Raw genomic sequence first — 21,067 nt, 5'->3', positions numbered from 1 at the left:
GTTAGTTTTAACCTTCATAGTCCTTACTGTTCCTTCGTATTTTCCTTTTATCCCTTTGGGCAACACTCAATGATTTTTTTCAGTCATTAATTCTCCTTCCATCTGTTTACCCTGTCCATTGTGGGTTTTGATTTTAAGAATTCTGTTTCTCATTTTTTTAAGGGACTTTTGGGAAACCTGTTTTTATTAAAGCTGAAGATTACTGGTAGGTATGTATTTATCACAAATGCATATGTTTGCTGAAAGATACAAATGTGGTCACAGTGATACAAAATTAGAAGCAATCCAAATGTTCAACAGTCGAAAGAATACATTTTGATATATTCATACAATGGAAATGAGAATATACAAAAGTGAAAATGAGTAAGTCATTGCTGTACACAAGTCCATGGAAGAACCTCATAAAAACACTATTGAATGAAAGAATCTAGACACCAGAGTATATATCATATGATTCATTAATACAGGTTCAAAGTAGGAAGACCAGAGCTGTAGTATAAGGAATGTGGCAGAATTCTAAGACAGCCGGCAAGGCTCACTCCTACTGCTGTACATGCACTGTGTCACCCCTATCCTTTGACTATGGGTAGGACTTTGAATAACTTGATTTCTCTGTAATTAGGTCACATTAAATGGCAATGGTAAAGAAACTTTGCAGTTGTAATTAAGGTTCCTAATCAGTTGAGTTTGGATTAATTAGTTAAAAGGAAGATTATACTGGGTGAACTTGACCTAATCAGATGAGCCCTTTCAAAAAGATTCTAGGCCCTCACTGTCAATTTGAAGGTAGAGAAATCCTCCTGCTGGCCACAGAGAAGCAAGGGACCATTTTCTGAACTGTGGAGGTGACCATGGCACAACAACCCAAGAAAGGCCTGAAGAAGGTGAGAATTACCCCCAGCCAACAGCTAGAAAACAGTGACTTTAGTCCCATGACCACATGAAAAAGGATCCTGAGCCCCAGACGAGATCACAGTCATGACCAACACCTTTATTACAGTCTGGTGCGATTCTAGGCAGAGAATCCAGCTTACTATACCCACACTCCTGACCCAGAGACTGTGAGACCACAAATTTGTGCTAATACCAATAAAGTTAGAGCCGTTAGCTACCCAGGAATAAAAAACTAATATGAACAGCCAGGCAGTGGTTTCCCTTGGTGAGTGAGAGGTGATGATTAGGAAGGGAATCTGAAGGAGCTTCTGGAATGCTGGTAATGTTGTACTTCTTGATTTGGTGTAGCCTAAATGGATGTTGACTTCATAAAAATCCATCAAGCTAGACACCTATGATATATACAGTCTATCAGGTATGTTCCACCTCAATACAAAGTTTACATAAAAAGAAAAATGAAAACAATGGATATAGGCATTGGTATGTATTGTTATTTTATACACAAAGTCATTTTGGTGTATGAATCACATACTACATCTACACATAGAATGATTTGCATGTTATCATAAGGGATCTTGGCATGGTTGTATTTCTCTCACTCTTTTCCTGAGTTTTTTCAGTGCTGTCAGAATTTTTCTCTTTTTTTCCAGTCCTATTTTAATTTGTATTTCTTATTCTTCCCAGTATGAGGGAAAAGGGAAAAAAAAAAAGAACTACAACTAAATTTTGGAATGGAATATTATCACTCCTATGTTTTAAAATACACTGTAGTTTTTTGCTTGCTTCTTTTTTTTCTTTTTGGTAAGCACAAATTAACACTAATGCATTTCCATATCTCTATTTCTCATTTTTAAAAGTCCACTTCAATTTGTTCTTTCCAAACAGTATCTTTTTGTGAGCTTTATGTTAATTCTTTAAACATATCAAACATTCTACAATGTGAATATAACAATTCCACTCTTTATATCCCTTAGGTATCTTTTTTTTTTTTTCTGCACTCATTGATTGTAGCTTCTCGGTGATCAATAGTTTAGATAATTTTAATGTTAATTTTTTCATGTTAATGTTGCTACCTCACACAGATAGGCTGAATTAAAATCCTACAACAGAGGGTAGCACAATTTATAATAGTAACAGATTATTACTATTTTTCTTTTCATTCAAGTTATAATAAAGTTAGTTTTTTTTGCTGTTTCCCTCAGGCCAAATGATCAAATGATGTGGTTTTACAGGTCCTCTTTCTTCGTGAATTTAATAGTTCTTTCCTACCACAAAGAGAGCTGGATCTGCACCTCTCGCCCTGCAGGCTCCAGGCCACCGTTACCGCTCACCAGCACACCTCATCCACTTTTCACCTAGTACTGCTTTCTCATTTGCAGAACGCAGGTATTTCCCTGTCTTTAATTACTGTTATTAGTCTGCTGGGGCCACTATGACAAATACCACAGGCTGGGTGGCTTCGGCAGCGTGAATTTATTTTCTCACAATTTTGGAGGCTGAAGTCCAAGTGCAAAGCGTCAGCAGGCTGGGTTTCTTCTGCAGTCTCTCCCCTTGGCTTGTAGAGCTGCCTTCCCATAGCTGAAGGTGCACTTGGCCCTCCTCTTCCTCCTCCCCACCTCATCCCCACGGCCTCTCCCTCCTCCTCCCCTACTTATCCTTTGTTTAGCACTTACTCCCTGTGAAGCCCTGTGCCCAGCACTCTGTGAGGCTTCTCTCACTTACTGGTCTTAAGGCTCTTCCAGGTGAGTATTGTGAGGGGCTCCTTTTTATAGGTAAGGAAACCTGGCCAGAGAGGCTGGGTCGCTTTCTGACATCAGCCAATACAGGGTGCAGCTGGTATTTTAGCACTGGAGACGCATGGGCAGGCACAGCACATACCCACACGCCCACTGGCAGAAGGTAATGTAACATACAGCGGATACGTACATCAAGGAAGGCTCCGATGCTAACTCCAAAATCACATCACAGAGGGAAGTAGGCCATGCAGAAACGCGTCTCATGTGGTTTCCTTGTGTGTGCAGACATCACTGGTGTCTCCGTATGCTCTCATCTCTTCTTGTGAGGAGGCTGGTCAGACTGGGTCAGGGCCCACCCTGATGACCTCCTTGAACCTTAATTACCTTCTCGAGGCTCTGAGGCCTCTGCTTTCAGCTCAGGTCATGATCCCAGGGTCCTGGGATAGAGCCCCACGTCGGGCTCTCTGCTCCGCAAGGAGCCTGCTTCCTCCCCTCTTTCTCTCTGCCTGCCTCTCTGCCTACTTGTGATTTCTCTCTCTCTGTCAAATAAATAAAATCTTTAAAAATAAACAAATAAATAAAAGATGCCATTTTTTGGTCTGTTCAGCAGAGGAGTTCATGGGTCTACGGTCAGGCTTAGGAACTTATAATTTTCAAAAGCTTCTCCAATCGATTCTGTGGCCCAGTTATTATTGTTATTTTTGTTTTCTTCTTCTTCTTTTTTTTAGATTTTATTTATTTATTTGACAGAAAGAGAGACAGCAAGAGAGGGGAGTGGGAGAAGGAGAAGCAGGCTGCCCACCCAGCAGAGAGCTTGATATGGGGGATCTGGGGCTCGATCCCAGAATCCTGGGATCATGAACTGAGCCCAAAGCAGAAACTCAACAACTGAGCCACCCAGGCACTCCTAGCCCAGTTAAAAATAAATTCTAGATTCTGCTCACTTTGACCCTACACATATAGGCAAGAAGAAAACAGAAATATATGATAAAGGATAAAAGCCAGGAAAAATATGACCAGGGAGAAACATGGAGGCAGAAGGCATTCTAAATAACAGCAATAGAATGGAGACAATGAGCAACTGAAAGTAAATTAAAAATAATTTTTAAATGAAAACATTTTACAAATAAACAAGTCCTATGTTATCATTGTGCAAATGGTACCATAAAGAGCAAATCCCCTGTTCCCTCCTGCCATGTATCGTCTGAGAAGACCCTATGTTCACATACACACATACCCTCTGCTGGGCTTCAAATTTATACACACATGTATACAACAGTATTAAACTGTTCTGTAATGTTTTTTTTCACTTAATGGTATATTAGGAACACCTTCAGACCTGACTCATGTTTAGTGGCTGGATATATCACTCCTGTTCAGATTTTATACATAAAATGCAAATAATATATATCATATATGCATTTACTAGCACTTACGCAACTATTTCCATAGGAGTGATTACCTACCTACCTATGCTGTGTTCTTCCCACCTCTTTCTTTCTTTCTTTCAAAAAGATTTTATTTATTTATTTGACACAGAGAGGTCACAAGGAGGCAGAGAGGCAAGCAGAGAGGCGGAAGCAGGCTCCCTGCTGAGCAGAGAGCCCATTTCGGGGCTTGATCCTGGGATTCTGAGATCATGATCTGAGCCGGCTTAATCCAGAGCCACCCAGGTGCCCCTCTTCTCACCTTTTTCTAGAAAACCTGACAATTTCACTTGTTAACCAAGAAATGACTTCAGTTTCAAAATATGCCAAATACATTCAGCTTCTCCCTCTCTATATATTCATATATATATTCAATATAATAAATATTATCAATATGTACATATCCAGCATAATACACAGCACACACTGTAAGTCAGGACTTGGTGAACTTCAGGACTGAGAGGAGTTCTTGGCCTGCTTGCCTGGAAAGTGCAATAGTTCCTCGTAGACCTCTTGTTGACATTGCTTCCAAAATTTCTTCTAGAATAAAAATTAATACAAAAGGTAAAATCAAAATCATCTGGTGAAGAGTGTATGATCATTAAACAGTATGACTGTAAATGCAGACTATTTACAAATTCTACTCATCTGAGAAAATAATGTATACCAAGTAAATTTCTATTGAGACGGACTTTGGTCAAATGGAAGCACCTGCATTTTCAAGGTATCATGGAGAACTCTAATCAGACTGAACTGCCTTGCTATGCAGCGGTGGCTACTCTGGATTCAAACATTAATTACATTTGTCGTTATAGCAAATAATTAGTTTAGTTACTTCGCTCTCATCCTGGCCTTCCACACTTCCTCTGGGATGAAAAAAGTCAATGAAAGTAGGGCAAATTGTACAGTGACACTAAACAGTGCAAGTAAATGAAGTAGCTTATTTCTTTCAGGGATATTGAAAAAGCAACACCTTCCCTTTTGTAAGTAAGTCAGAGTAAAAAGACTGAATTAAGAAAATGGAGTTATAAACAAAGGAAAACTTAGTAATCATGATGTGATTTGAAGGGCTAAGGATGAAAGGTATAAGATGAAAATCAAACTTCTGTAGTGAAAGAGAAGAAAGATTACAGTCAATTTAGGTATGGAGTCATCTGGAAACCAAGATCTAAAAATCCATCCCATGAGCCATATCCATGACAAAACCTCACACAAACTGAAGAGTCCGTAGCAGAATTGTTAAGGGCACGAAGACTACAATGTGGAGGGAGAAGACCGCCATGTGGAGCGAAAATCCGTAATACTCAGGGTGAGGTGTTAAATGAGGGTATTACAGATTGTGTGTTTGAATTATGAGCTTATCAACTAGGGGAAAATCTGTCCTCCCCCCCCTTAAAAAAACTGTACTTTCTAAAACAAGAAAAAACTACATCTTAAAAATCTCTCTCTTCTTTCAATATGAATGTTATGTTTGTTGTGAGCCGTTGTCAGTGATTCTATTTATAGTATTTCAGGTTACTTTATAGTCTTTAACATTACTAAGTTTTGCTTTCAGCAAAGTGGTTAATGATAAACTGGTGGTTTATCTTTAAAGTACTTTAAAGTAAATGGTTAAAGATAAACTGGTCTGGATTACCTGGATTGTTTTCTTTGATGGTAACTAGATAGAAGAATCCTCTTGGTGACAGGAGATCTGCAGCCAGTGGGAAGAATCGGTCCATGACTTCCCGACCATTTCTGCCACCAGCCCAAGCTGCTTCTACTCCATGACTTCCTACCTGTGACCATTTAGAAAAGACTGTTTTGTTTTGATTCAAGTTACATTTAGAATCACACACAGAATCTTTCTGACAAGTAACATTCACCAAACAAGTATATACTTTGATTTTACTGCTGTCCATGAGGCAGAAAAGTTGAATCTGAGCCCCACCATTTCCTAGCCCTGTGACCTTATGTAAGTTTGTCATTTTTGTGAATTAGTTTTCTCCCTTATCTGTAAAATCAGAAAAGCAATAGTTTCAACTGTAAAAGTAGAAAAATGATAACAAATTAATTTCTTCCATTGCTAGAATCATGGAGGAACTATATTTGAAGTTTGAAAACACTGCTCTGCCCATACCAAGTGCTTAGTAGTAGTTGTTACTATTTATGCAGTGTTTATATTGATAGACATTAAGTGATTCTTATACTTACTACAGAAGAATCAGGAAGAAACTAAAAGGGAGCTCTTACATTATAAGAGATCTACTTTGCAGGAAGTTAGTTTCAACATGTCCCGCTCAATCTGGCTTTCTTCTAGATTAGAGTATGAATTGTACAGACCTTTTTAGGGAACCCATTTAATACATAAAGGCTCACCAAAGCATTTCTTCATGTAACAATCTAATTATATCATAAAAGCAAAACCCATGAGATTTCACGAGGTCTTAAAAATTTTTAGATTTTTATCATTGTATATTGTTTTCAAAACTAGAGAATATTTTGAAGAAACCATTCAAATACTATTTTAATCCTAACAATTATTTTCTTCCTATATCTTTCACTGGTTTTGTCCATAGGTTAGTTTAAATTAATTGTATACAATCATGCTTACTGTTTTTTTTTTTTTAAAGATTTTATTTATTTGCCAGAGATAGAGAGAGAGAGCACACACAAGCAGGCAGAGAGGCAGACAGAGGCAGCGAGAGAAGCAGGCTCCCTGCCGAGCAAGGAGCCCGCTGCGGGATTCGATCCCAGGACCTTGGGATCATGACCTGAGCCAAAGGCAGCTGCTTAACCAACTGAGCCACCCAGGTGTCCCCATGCTTATTGTTTTTATTCATTTAAATGGTATACATTTCTTCATTAATTTAAATTTCTTTATACCTATACTATTTTATCAATAAGAGAAATACATTCATTATACCTGCTTTAAAAAAAAAACTGCACTTTCCCTTTTTACTGTTTTGCTTGTCTGCTTCTTCCCGATCTCTCTCTCTCCCTTTCTCACACACACAAAGATACACACACACACGCACGCACACACAGAGTTTTTTCTTTTTTGTCCATGTTTTACAAAGACAGAATTATATTCTGTATTTTTATCCAATTATCTTGCTTTTCTCAATCAACAATACCTTCAGATGAGCTCTTCATATGATCAGGTATGGTTCTGATTTACTCTTTTAATGGCGGCCTAAGATTTTATAATGCAAAAGTATCCTATCTTATGTAGCTATTGATGAGCACCTGATGCATTCATTTGCTAAAATTTTTTTGCATCTAAGTTTTTTAAAAGATTCATTTATTTGTTTTAGAGAGACAGCAATGGAGCCGAGAAGGGGCAGAGGGAGATAATATCCAAGCAGCCTCCTGCTGAGCGCTGAGTCCCATGCGGGCCTGACTGCACCACCCATGACATCAGGACCCGAGCCGAAACCAAGAGTTGGACACTTAAGCAACTGAGCCACCCACGCGCCCCTTTTCACATCTAATTTAAATTATTCCCCTATCTATCATAAATGTCCTGATACAATTTTCCACCAATTATGTTAGGAAACTTATCAGTTCTGTTTTCTGTCAAGACTTTCCTCCTAGAGACTTCTCTTTCCTGGCATTCCTAGAATTACTTCTTTTTCTGGGGCTCTTGTCTTCCTTTTCCTTGGTTTACCCTTGTATTTTGGTGCAGCCCATTCTATGGATGTTTCATCAGGTAAAATGGTCTGTGGACAGACACACTGGATGGTGATAAGCCTGTCTCTCGTTCTTCTCAACTAGGACCCCTCTGTGCTAGACCCTGTTTATATGCCTCCCCAGGGATGCTCAGCCAGGTTTATCTGCTTGAATTAGAAATGACCCTACAAGGAGATCTCTTGGCTCAAGCAGATTCTTACAGACCACAGAAGGAGTGTTTCCATCTTTCCAGGGAGGAGTCATGTTTGGTGGTCTGCTGCTTGCCTGCTACCTGAGCCTTGCTGGGCCTGCTCTTGATCCTTGGCACACACTAGAAGTGCCTCAGCTCCTGTTTCTAGATATACCAGTAAGTACAGCCACAATTGTTTAGATGCACAAACTCCCATTATTTTTATATTATGTCTCCTGGATCTAAACCCTAAGTCTCTTATCTTTTGCCTTCATAATTTCCTTCTTTTTATCTTCATGCGCTGTGCACTATAATCTTTCATCTGATTTCCAGAACACTGATTAGGTCTTGACAGAGACCAGATCCTCTTTTAATTCATTTCCTGATGTTTTATTTTGTAAAACATGTTTTTAAAGCTCAAGGAAGTCTTCATTGTCCTACACTTCGATTCTGCTGTCCAGCTAACTGCTCAGCTCATGGGAATTATGACACTCACTCTCGCTGTTGGGACTGTGAAAGAGCAGAGGTCCTGCCTCCTCTCAATCATCTCCGTGTTCCAGCAGCTCAGCAGAAGCAAGTACGCAGCTTAGTAGTGGAAATGCAGGAGAAAGGAAGCCCATTCGTGTCCCCATGTTCCCAGACTCTCCTCTTCATTCACTAGTCTCGCCAGAAGTTTACAGATCTGATAGACCATGATTTACTTAACTGCATTTCCTCTGTACATATATAGGTTCATATTATTTGCCATCATAAATAAACATGCAATAAGCATATTTTTATGAACATCAACTTTTATTCTACTGTTGAATTATCTTTTTCTTTCTTCTTTTTTTTTTTAAATATATTTTTTATTTATTTGACAGAGAGAGAGAGAGAGATCACAAGTAGGCAGAGAAGCAGGCAGAGAGAGGAGGAAGCAGGCTCCCTGCTGAGCAGAAAGCTCCATGCGTGGCTCCATCCCAGGATCCTGGGATCATGACCTGAGCCAAAGGCAGAGGTTTTAACTCACTGAGCCACCCAGGTGCCCCCCCCCCCCCGTTTTTTAAAGATTTACTTATTTATTTGTGAGAGAGAAAGACAGCAAGACAGAGTGCACAAGCAGGGGTAGCGGGAGGCAGAGGGAGAAGCCACCGAGTAAGGAGTTTGACACAAGACTCCATCCCAGAGTCCTGGGGTCACAACCCAAGCCAAAGGCAGAGGCTCAATCGACTAAGCCACTGAGGCGTCCCTTGAATGATTTTCTTCAATTATATCTCAAGGACTGAAATTATTAGACTGAAACATTTTTATCATTCTTGAGATTTATCCATACAGTCCCTTCCTAAAGAGTTGTACTAAGCTGCATTGGCCTCAATCTCTGTTAACCCTATCACAATGACTTTCCTTCTCATAGGCGTTCCTAGTCAGAGGAGCAAGAAGTTCTCAGTTGCTTAGCTGCCCTTCGTAGTAATAGCAGCTACACAGACTTTGCCATCTCGGCAGAGGACAATGTTTATCAGCCTTGCCATGATTCAATGATGAATAAAACAGGATCATGAAAAGTTCAAGGAAAGCGGCCTTAGTTCATTATTAAACTTTGTCAACCTTGACCATTCTCTCTTTAAATTCAGATATGATTTACCTCTTCATTATTGAGATTTTCCAAATCATGTATTTCAAGATGTTTCTTTTCCCTACCTGAAATAAGAATCAGCGCCCCCACACCTGTGAAAGGAGTAAATTGTTGACTTTCAGAAAGAATTCCTATAATGAATTTAAGGATGATTAAAAATATTGTTTTGCAAATTTGCCATTCATGATAAAGGGGACACATACACAAATTTAAACATATGGCTTGATTTTGATAGGAATTTTAAGGATGAATATGGGTCACTGTATTTCCATTCGTTTGAGATTCCTTTCCTGTGTCTACCAACATACCTGACTATTGACAATTATGAGTAATATCAGACCGGTCTGTATTGATCAGCAGCTGATTAATGTCATATAATGAGTTCCTTTGATTTTATAAGGAAAATACCTGAAAATATTAATAATTAAATCTTGTTACCATCTTACCTCTTCAGGTGGAGTCACTACATAGGGGGGATTAAACACCAGAAGATCAACTTTTTCCTTCAATCTTGGTAATAAGCCTTTGACCTAAATGTTTTAATAGTCAGAATTTTAAACTGGACTCAGAATTAAAATAGATAAATACATAAATCTTTAAAAATACTTTCTTCCCATGTTTTTAGAGAAAAATGCGATAGAGGACTAAAATTATAGACAGAGATAGTATTTTTATATTTTCTTCAGATATAGGTTAAATGCATTTACCTAAAAACAGGAAATTAAACTATTTATCAGGATGAACATAAAATGAATGTACAAAAAGCCTCTGCTTTTCAACAGCTCATACGTTTACTTTTGGGTTCACTTTTGAAGACTAAATAAGGAAGCAAGCTCTCCTATGTTCTATATAGATATACATATGTTTTTAACCTATTGCTCTAGCTTAAACATTTATTTTCTGTAACCAAGAGAAATGTTTTATGAGATAACAAAAAACATGAGAAAATACATACGTATAAAAATAGATATACATATATGTGCATATATATATATATGCTTTACTCATAAAATAAAGATATATAAATAAATGTATTGGCTGGAACAATTAGATATCAAAGAGAGGACTGAAAAAAGTAAAAGAAACACTGAAAATCTCAGTTGTTGGGCATTTTGTAAATCTTTAAACCATTGGGTGCAATTTTCTGTGAACCCACAACAAAAATGTCTTTTTGAACAAAGTGCTTTCAGGGCACAATGCCATTTAAAGTATTCCTTTGGTTCCTCTGATGACTGAATTACATACCTACTCACAGAACCTGGTCTCGTCATGCCACCCTGCGCTGTCACAGGCACAGTAAGGTAAAAACATCGTATGTGGATGGGACATCACCTCTAAAGCCATTTCCTTCAATTGCCACTTTGTAGAGGCTCTCATCCATTAATTCTGAGGCTGTTTCTTTTCTTTTCTTTTCTTTTAAGATTTATTTATTTGAGAGAGAGACAGAAAGAGCGCGTGCACACATGCCTGAACAGGGCAGAGGAAGAGGAAGCAGACTCCCCACTGAGCACAGAGCCTGATGTGGAGCTCCATCCCACAGACGCTGAGATCCGGACCCGAGTTGAAATTAAGAGTGGATCAGTCGGTCACTAGCAACTGCGCTTAACCAACTGCGCGCCAACCAGGCGTCCCCTGAGGCTGTTTCTTGAGATGGAATAGCTGAAGTACTTCAAGGCAGGGTCCGAAGTCTCGGGAATTTTATTAACATTCTTAAAATTCTCCCATATAGGCACAGAGACCTGCCATTATTCACTAAATATTTTTCTTTAAATGGACCTTTTTTTTTTGTCAAATAAATTTGCTCTAAAGGGAAACCAGTATTACTTCCTGGAAACAGAAATGACTACAAGAATAAATGGGATATAAATTTTAAAAAATGTCATGGTTATAGTTACTGCTTCCAGTCTGAGAGTGATGCAGGCCTTCTGCCTCTTTGTTAAAGAGACATTTGGTGGGGCGCCTGGGTGGCTCAGTCAGTTAGGCATCTGCCTTCAGCTCAGGTCATGATCCCAGAGTCCTGGGACTGAGTCCCACATGGAGCCTCACATGAAGCACCCCCACCCCCACCCGCTCACCGTGGGGGGGGCTGCTCAGCAGGGAGCCCGCTTGTCCCTCTCCTCCTCCTGTCCTGCTTGTGCTCTCTCTCACAGTCTGTCTTTCACATAAATAATAAATACATAAATATGTAAATATGAGACTGATGTGCTACTACTGGCTAACGAGGCACCTCATAAATATGTAAATAAATAAAATCTTTGAGAGGAAAAAAAAGAGACATTTGCAAATGTTTAAAAGGTGTTAAAACTGAGACCTTCTCCCAGATGTGATCAAAATGGCTGAAGGAGGATTAGAGAGGAAAGAGCTTTTATATCATGTGATTCAAAGTTATTTAACACTCAGTCATACCGTCTCAGTACTGGGCACATCACTGGGCGATTTACACACAGTGTGAAACACTGCCTTACTGCTTCCATTTTATCCCGGTTTCTAAAAGCATTTCTGTTTGTCATCTTAATAGGCCTGTTAACTGTAAAGTTCAAAGAGAACACACGAACAGTATCTTTGAGGAGGTGTTATGGAGGTACCTCTTCTTTCTCTATTCATTTAAAAAGTGAAAAGTAACATTTTTGAGGGAAGTGATTCAGGAATACCTTTGTCTGCAAGTAGTAAGATGACTAGTTATCTGCTGTTCCTTTTGGTAGTGATACTGCAGCATGAGGAAATATATTTGAAATCACCAATTTTCAATTACATAAAGAAATTAAGTTTCTCACATTGTAAAAAAAAAGAAAAAAAAAGTCCAGAAGGTAATATTCCAGAAATGTTGAGAAGGGAAACTAAAAAAGAATTTGCTTTGTAATTGTTTATAATGGCTCTGAGGTGGGGGCACCTGGGTGGCTCAGTCATTAAGAGGCTGCCTTCGGCTCAGGTCATGATCCCAAGGTCCTGGGAATGAACCCCAGGCTCAGCGGAGAGCCTGCTTCTCCTCCCTCTGTCTGCTGCTCTGCCTACTTGTGCTCTCTATCTCTCTGTCAAATAAATAAATAAAATCTTAAAAAAAAAAAAGGTTCTGAGGTACTATATATTAATAATCATTGCAGTATGGATTTTAAATAAAGGAAAAAATTGATATTAAAATACAGAAAATTATGTAGTTTAGAAAGGAAATGGATTTAAATGAGAATATGAGATATAAGGTCTAATCCCACACCCCCCCCTCCATCCACATTCAGCTTTTGGGTGGTCTCAGAACATTAGAACAGATCTAAAAGTGGGGAAGTAAGCAAAAATAGCCTCTGACAAGAAGTTTTAAATTCAAACAGCAAAATGTACTTGATTTATAGGAGAGGCTCTTATTTAGAGCCCCTGAACTCTTAGCTTAAATACAAGTTTAACTAAATCACTTGTTTGGTATTCTAGCAAACAGCACATGGAAAGAGAGAGCAGAAATGCCACTAACAGGAAACAGTAAAATAAGACAACATAAAGCAAGGGAAAAGAGACAAAGAGGAGAGGAAATGAAAACTCAAATCACTGCAGGCTCTAGCTACTCAGTGTAAGGCAGAAAGCCCTGAGTAATCCTCATCACAGCTAGCACAGAAAAGGAACTAAGGCTCATCTTAATGACCCGGAATCAATCAAAGATCAAGTTATGTTTAGTTTGTTTTAGGAATGTAAGGAAAGCCATATGACATATCTGAAAAAAGTCTTTTTTCTAAAACTAAAAAAGAAGCAAAATAAAAGTACTGCTTTGTAAACAGGTAAGCTGAGTTATCTAAAACAATGATTTTGATCATGGCTGTGGTCATCTATGCCTACTGTTCTGAATATTAAACAAACACAGAGTTTTGTAAGTGGATCATAATCTGTGCTAATGCCTCCTTCTTCCTTCTTTCTTTGTCAGCATTCAGGGTCACCATCACCTCAAACCACCGAAAGAGTTGACTGGCACGGACTACCATGAGCCATGTCCTGAAACAGCCGGGAGACTTCTAGATTTAGAATCAATGGTCTGGGCTTAAATTCTGTAATTATCACTCTCTTAGTTACAGGACTTTAAAAAATGAACCTCACCTCAGTTTCTACCTCTGTTAAAATAAATATATTCTGAATTTCTTATTTATCTAAAGTTTTATTGTTATTCCAAAACCATATATTTAACACTAATCATGGACACAATAAAGAAATAAGTTAAAATTTTAAAGGGCAAAACCTTCACGGTGATCCCCTGTAAATCACCTGAGTACCTTTCTTGATAATCTAGTTTTTAATAGCAGTAACAAGTTCTAATAGGTAAGAATTTCTTACATATTTGGCTTAATTCCTTCTAAGCTGAAAAATCACTTCTGAGTTTAAAAAAGCAGAAAAGCTAAATACTCTTAACACTAAGAATACACATCACGAAGCACGGAAAGCATTTTTATTTCTATCCCTATCTGGTACTTGGTGTTAAGATTCTTTGCTTACAAAAAAGCACTTCTAACAACAACAAATATCCAAAATTATCCAAGTCTTACTAATTAAAATATTAAAGGAAAACGGTACTGGGAAATATATGTGTAACTTAAAATGATGGTTCTGTAATTGTGGTGTGTTTTTTTACCTTCCAGGCCTCATTGCCCTCTTCCTTCTGATTTCATCTCCTTGATCTCTAATGGGTAAATTCTCTATCCTCTCATTCTCAATGAGAATGAGAATTTAGCTTGGGTTGGGCTTATCCCAATGCAGCTGTCCGGGGTGGGACTATGACTCAGGCCTAAATCAGTCATCTGCATATTTCAATCCCCTTTGGCCACAGTGAGAGATTTTGAGATGGCATATGATCCAAGATGATCCAAGCAACACTCATTCTGGGGCTTGTAAGACTAACTAAATAGAAAGAGTTTCTTTCCATGGAAGGATAAGGGAGGTGTTTGCTGAGAAGTAAGAAACAGACATGCAAGTATCTTCTTACCAAGAAGAAAAAGACTACCTAGACATAGAGCCAACAGAGAAGTTCAGAGCTAAGAAAAAGATGCCTGTCATATCATTTGAGTTCCTGAGGCCAGCTGGCACAGCTGTGTGTGTGAAGCCACACACTTGACTTAAGCCAGTTTAAACTGGATTCTCTGTCTCTTCTGACCAAAAGATGACTGATCCTTCCAAGACAGTAGAAATTTCCTTTGAATTTTGGACAAGATGAATTACATCAGTTAAGAATTTACTTTGTAAATTATGGGGTATAATATTTAGTGGTTAAAAGTTAATTAATTTAGGGACACCTGGGTGGCTCAGTTGGTTAAGCAGCTGCCTTCGGCTCAGGTCATGATCCCAGCGTCCTGGGATCGAGTCCCACATCGGGCTCCTTGCTCCGCAGGGAGCCTGCTTCTCCCTCTGCCTCTGCCTTCCACTCTGTCTGCCTGTGCTTGCTCTCACTCTCTCTCTCTCTGACAAATAAATAAATAAAATCTTTAAAAAAAAAAAAAAAAAAAAAGTTAATTAATTTATCACTCAAGCTTCTTTGACCTAATCATCTTAACCTTAACTTATTTGAAAAGGAAATTAAGTATTATTGGACAAGGATGAATAGCTCACCAAGTCTGTAATTACTGGCTGAATGTGGACTTTGTTACAGTATGCTGTCTCCAGAGTGCAAGCTGCTGCTTCAGGGTTGATATCAGTGCACCTAGAAACAGAAAAGAAAGAAAACTGTATTTTATGACCATGAGGCAACCTATTACTGAAAAATTTAAAAATGTTCCACAGCTTTTTTACAAAGCAGATTTAGAAAAAAATGAAAATGCTTTAATAATGGTGAAGGAAAAAGAAACAAGATGTTATATTAATGAAAAAGATTGTTATATTGATATAATGTGCAAGAGTAGAAACTACACATACATGCATACACATCTGAAGAAATTAAATTATGAATCTAATGAATACTATGCCACTACAAAAATGAAATTTAAAAGGAATTTTTGAAAAATAGTCATGATACAATATTAAGAACATAGGGAATGGGAAAAAAAGAAAGAAACACACTTGGACCATGTGTGGTAGAATTGGAAATGATTTTTATTTTCTTCTAAACTTTCCATATTCTCAAATTTTCTGAAAAAATTAAGTAATTTTCAATTTTTTTCTGGTAATCATTGCCTAAAAAATTTCAAATTTAGAAATATCCTAAAAATTATTTTGTTGCTTCTATAATTATGCAGTATGATGGAACAGTTTTGGACATGCAGTTAAAATGTTTAGGGAAGAATAATTTATAATCTGAGTCCTTACTACACTTAAGTAGACCCTTTCAGATATATACCATTCATTTATAAAAATGATTTCATTCCGGCAGTCATACCCCTAGTGAATTTCTTAGTGGAAGATGTGGATGAATTTGATATACTTATACTTACATGTACAAAGCTTGAGGACCTATCATAGAGGCTAGGAATGCAGATACCACTCCAGACCCTGATCCAACTTCAAGGCATATTTCCACTCTAAAAAAGCAAAATAAAATAAATGAGTAGAGTAGGATAAAAATATACATCACAGAAAATAATGCTCAATCTACTTTTAATGTGTATTTCTCCAGCATCACTCATCTGCAAATACATGGAAATACAAAAGAAATTTATAAACACACTAATTTCTGACAACCACTTTGTGCTCATGTAATACTGTTTAACTCAGAATTGTTTGGGGTGTGTAATTAAAGTTCATAAAATAGATGTCTTCCAATTAATTACTACAAAACATTATATAAAACTATGGAATAAGGTTGAGGGTTGAAAATATTAATATGAAAAACATCAACCCTTCTCACAGGGGTTTAGTAGTTTAGTACTTCCCTAAATGATAGGGTTAGTTATTATACTATTTATTTATGATGTTTTCTCTATCATTTAAAAGTATGTAACATTCACAAATCCATTAGCATATCCTAGGGGGAAAAAAATTACCCCTTTCTCTTAATAGATTTAGAGCAGGAAGAAAATTTGTTCTTTTTTTTTTTTTTTTTTTAAAGATTTTATTTATTTATTTGACAGAGAGAAATTACAAGTACACTGAGAGGCAGGCAGAGAGAGAGAGAGAGAGAGAGAGAGGAGGAAGCAGGCTCCCTGCTGAGCAGAGAGCCTGATGCGGGACTCGATCCCAGGACCCTGAGATCATGACCTGAGCCGAAGGCAGTGGCTTAACCCACTGAGCCACCCAGGCGCCCCGAAAATTTGTTCTTTGTACAGCTGTACACGGAACTGAGAAAATCTCACAGAATCTGATCTTATAATATTAGTATAATTTTAAAATGCTTTTGAATAAATTCTTTATTACACTCTATTTTAACCTTCAATTAAATTTACTTCCCTGCCTATAATCTACATACGCATCAGAAGCACTAGTTTCTTCCAATCACAGAAATGGGTTTAATGGGATGTAGGTCTTGCTGGCTACTAACCCCTCAAACAACTATCCAAAAATAAACTCTAGCAGCTTCTAATTTTTGGAATCAATCCACATTATCTGACAAAACTTTATTAATATGTGGGAAGATCTTATCAGGAGGCTTTTATTTGAAAATAACTATCATGCTTTCATAAACAGAATCCCAAGAACAGAAATAATCTGACTTTATAACAAAATCAGCTCCTTTCACAACATACTTTACAGTGCAATTTGTGCTTGTAAATCTTTCTAGGGTATCGAGACTAAAAGACAAATTACGTTCTGCATTCCAGTAAGTCCCAAAGTTCCATCGTTTACAATGAAAAGCTGATTTAATAAGCGTTGGGGCACTTTATAGATGGAAAAACCTGACCAGGTTGAAGAGAGAGAAACACAGTACAGAAATACAGATCTATGAAGCCTGACTGCGGTTTCATCTTGAGATCATCAACTTCAAGTCTTGATCTTTAAATAAATCTAATTACTCGGATTCCTTTCATTAAAAAAATAACCATGCACGTATTCATTCTTTTAATGTCATTTAACATTTATGGGGGGGGCACTTCAACAAGTCAATTTTATTATTTACAAAGTGCTAGGGAAAATTCCATAGGCTGCTAGCTCTGTAGCTAGTTTAAGGTAATGAAACATGACGCTCTGCAGTCGCACTAGCCACGTTTCAAGGGTTCTGCAGCCACACGTGGCGAACCGGCCGGTGGTTCAGGGCAGAATATGCCGTTCAGTGGGTTTCAAAATACTTATCCACGCCACGATCCCACAACCTCACTTCATTTTGTGCCCTTCCCTTACTATAGGGTGCTTTTTTGTACAGTGAGTAAATTAAATGACACGCAACTTTTAATACTGACGAAAACATTTTATATTAATAAGCCACGTTTTTCGGGATATTTGGTTTTTAAACGTGTTCTCACATCACTGCTCTCGGGGGCTTGTGGAAAAGATACGCGCTGGCGTAGGAAGGAGCGGTGGAGCTCCTGGGACCAAAGCAACATGATGGCAAAAGTAGAGAGCTCCCCGGCCCGCTCATTACAGGAATCTAAAGGGAAATGGTCTGTAAGGGTTCTGTATCCATGCTCGCCACGTCTGCGGACACCGCCTCCTCTCGGGGCAGACTGCATCCCTTCTTTCCCCGGCTCTCCTTCACCGCTGCCTCTGCAGGACGCCCGAGCCCTCTCCCGCGGGGACCCTCGTCCTCCTCGCACCCTGTCAGCTCGGCCGCTGCTGCCTCGAGCGCGTCCAGCAGCAGGAACGTATCCTCGGCGGGCTCGTACACATTGGTGAAGGCGCCGCGGCCCACGTGCCCATGCAGCGGTGTGGGGAAGCTGGGAGCCGCCATGTTTCTTCCCTCTGTCCCACGCGCAGGCGCCGAAGTTCCCCGCGCGCAGGCCCAACAGCGGGGGGCGGGGCAATAGGGGGCGGAGCAGTGGGGGCGGGGCGCCAGAGGCGGAGAGACGAATCTGGGCTTGTTATTTCTAACTGTTTGTTGGTGAATGTTCTTGGAATTTCTAAGTAAACAGTTACGTAATCTGCAACTGCTGACATTTACTTTCTTATTTAGAATATTTAAATTTATTTTATTTCATAGGTTAGCCCTTGATGCAGGGCATCCTTGATTGCTTTTGACTAAAGGGAGTATTTTTTCCTTTATATTCAAAAGTTTTCTTCTATTTCTTGTTTGCAAAGAATTGAAAAAATACATAATGGTTACTAAATTTTACTTTTTTAAACATCAATTGAACTTTAAGTTTTGAGCTTTAAGATTAAAATTTTTTTCTCACTTAATTTTTTACTGTAGTATATTATAAAAATTACCTTCCTAATGTTGAATCATGAAGGCACTTTTTATAAGTCTCACTCAAGCAAGATGATTTTTCTTTTAATATCCTGCTGAATTTGGAATGCTAATAATCTAGCTCTGTTTTGATTATGCTGTCCTCACCAGATGAGTTAGGACATTGTTTCTGGAACATTTGGTAGAACTCATCCATGAAATTGGATGGATTTAGTGGGGTTTTTTTGTTTTTGTTTTTCGTTTTTTGTTTTTAGTGGATGGTTCTCTGCTGTTTTGGGGCATCTTCTATAGATTGTTAGATTCTTCAGACATTTGTACTCTTTTTGAGTCAATTTTTGCAATTTTCCAATAAAACATTTTTACATCTAGTTTTTAAAACTTGAGTAACAAAAAATACAGGTAAATACCTAGATACCATTTTTTAAAAACCTGAGTACCTGTCACCCAGAATTGATAATTAATACTACTTTCTCATATTTCCTTAAGAGTATTTTATTTTAAAAATACATATTTTTACTATTTAATACGTGTGTTAAATGTAATATTTATTATAACGAATTAGCTTCATTGTTATGGAGACTCACAAACCCAAAATCTGCAGAGCCAATTTCCTATCCTTAAAAGAGTTTTTAAATATAAGAACTAACATAATACAGACGAAGTGAATGTTTTTTCTGTATTCATCCTCAGTTCCATTTTGGAAACATCTCTCCAACCTGACTTCTCTCATGAATTTAGCGTGTATCCCTCAAATCAATGTTTTTATGTTTTTACCTTCAGATATTCATGAGCAGTGAATGGTTAGTATGTTGTCAAATTTGTTTCGCTGGTAATAGTTTGGACAAACTGTTCTTCCCTTTTCTTTTTCACTGAAAATTCTCACTCTGTGTTTATATATGTATATATAAAGTTAGTTTACTCCTTTTCATTCTTTTTCATTGCCAGATAGTATTATATGTAAATATAAAATATCCTATCTGGAATGGATAAATATCTATTGGTAAACATGTAATCCTCTCCAGATTTTCATTATTTTAAACAACACTGTGATTAACTTTCTCAAACAAGCTTTTTTCTGATCCTGTACAAAAGTTTCCTGGGATCCAAGCCAGAATGGATTAGCAGTGTTGTATACACATTTTCAATTTTACTAAATATTTTCAAACTTCCAAATTTCTTTCCAAACTGTGTTTAGTTGGTGGGAGACTTAATATTTGATTTATTATTATTAGACTTATTTTTAAAATTTATTTTAAACTGAATTGGCCTGGTTGTGATAGAGTTTAGGCATGTGTTCATATGTTCTTCATTCGAATTTCTTCCTTTGTGAACTGTCTGTTCATTTTTGCCTATTTTTCCCTTTTGAATTTTGTTTTTTATTTCCATTAAAGTTGATACATGCATAATTTAATAGGCCAAATAGTGCTACATGAGTTATAATGAAAAGCAGTCCAGTCTAGTACACCAAGATCTAATTTCTCATTCTCCAGAGATGACAGTTTTCAACTTTTATCTGTTTCTTTGGCCATTTATCCATATCTCTATATACCAAGCTTATAATAATATTACTTCATTTCTCAATTTTCACATTATCTATTGAGTTCTTATGATAGAAGGTAAAATTCACATGATAGAAGGCAAGAATTTGATTCTCCTGCTGCCAATAAACAAATGTAATTGCCAGGCCCCCTCTCCTTCTATTCCCAATATGGTTATATTGTGATTGATTGACTGATTGATTTTTACATTATTCTGTCTGTAGAAATGGTATCTGGAACTGATTTCTGTCTTATACCTGTTACTTCCTTGCAGAACTTTTTGCTTTGCCTTGAAGTTAACAATCATCTGTTGTATTACTTTCCTAGGTCTGCCGTAACAAATTCAAACTAGATGGCTTAAAACAACAGAAATTTATCCTCTCTGTTCTGGAAGTCTGAAATACAGTATCCATGGTAGAAGGGCCACGGCTCCCTATGAAGGCTCTAGGGAAGAATCCTCCGTTGCCTCTTCTACCCTTTGATGGTAGGCAGCAATCTCTGGCCTTCCTTGCCTTCCATCAGCAGCATAACTCCCATTTCTGCCCTGGTCTTCATGTGGACTTCTTCCCAGTGTATCTTCTCTTCCTCCAAACCTCTTTCCTTATAAGGACACCAGTTATGGGGTTTGGGGCCCACCTTAATCCAGTATGACCTCATTTTAACTTGATTTCATTTGGAAAGACACTTTGCAAATGAAGACACATGTATATGTGTGTGTGCATGTATATATATATGTGTGTGTGTGTGTATATATATATACATACACATATAGGTGTGTGTGTGT

The 21,067-nt window shown here is 37.8% G+C and overlaps 1 protein-coding gene across 2 annotated transcripts; it reads right to left on the bottom strand.

Moving 5' to 3' along the window:
* Nucleotides 1-292: 292 nt before the first annotated feature.
* Nucleotides 293-18,330, bottom strand: N6AMT1 (N-6 adenine-specific DNA methyltransferase 1). Of its 2 annotated transcripts, XM_059164533.1 has the most exons (6): nucleotides 18,156-18,330; nucleotides 15,903-15,989; nucleotides 15,085-15,175; nucleotides 9,957-10,040; nucleotides 5,694-5,835; nucleotides 293-4,597 (listed from the first exon to the last, which is right to left on the bottom strand). In XM_059164533.1, exons 1-6 carry the CDS (start codon nucleotides 18,287-18,289, stop codon nucleotides 4,491-4,493), a joined length of 645 nt encoding a protein of 214 aa, XP_059020516.1. In that variant the 5' UTR covers nucleotides 18,290-18,330; the 3' UTR covers nucleotides 293-4,490. The 2 variants fall into 2 exon arrangements, with proteins under 2 accessions (XP_059020516.1, XP_059020517.1); XM_059164534.1 differs by lacking the exon at nucleotides 9,957-10,040.
* Between the last annotated feature and the right edge of the window lie 2,737 nt (nucleotides 18,331-21,067).

The sequence above is a fragment of the Mustela lutreola genome, chromosome 2 (assembly GCF_030435805.1).
Source record: "Mustela lutreola isolate mMusLut2 chromosome 2, mMusLut2.pri, whole genome shotgun sequence".
NCBI lineage: Eukaryota > Metazoa > Chordata > Mammalia > Carnivora > Mustelidae > Mustela > Mustela lutreola.
This window is presented reverse-complemented; position numbering and strand designations above follow the sequence as displayed.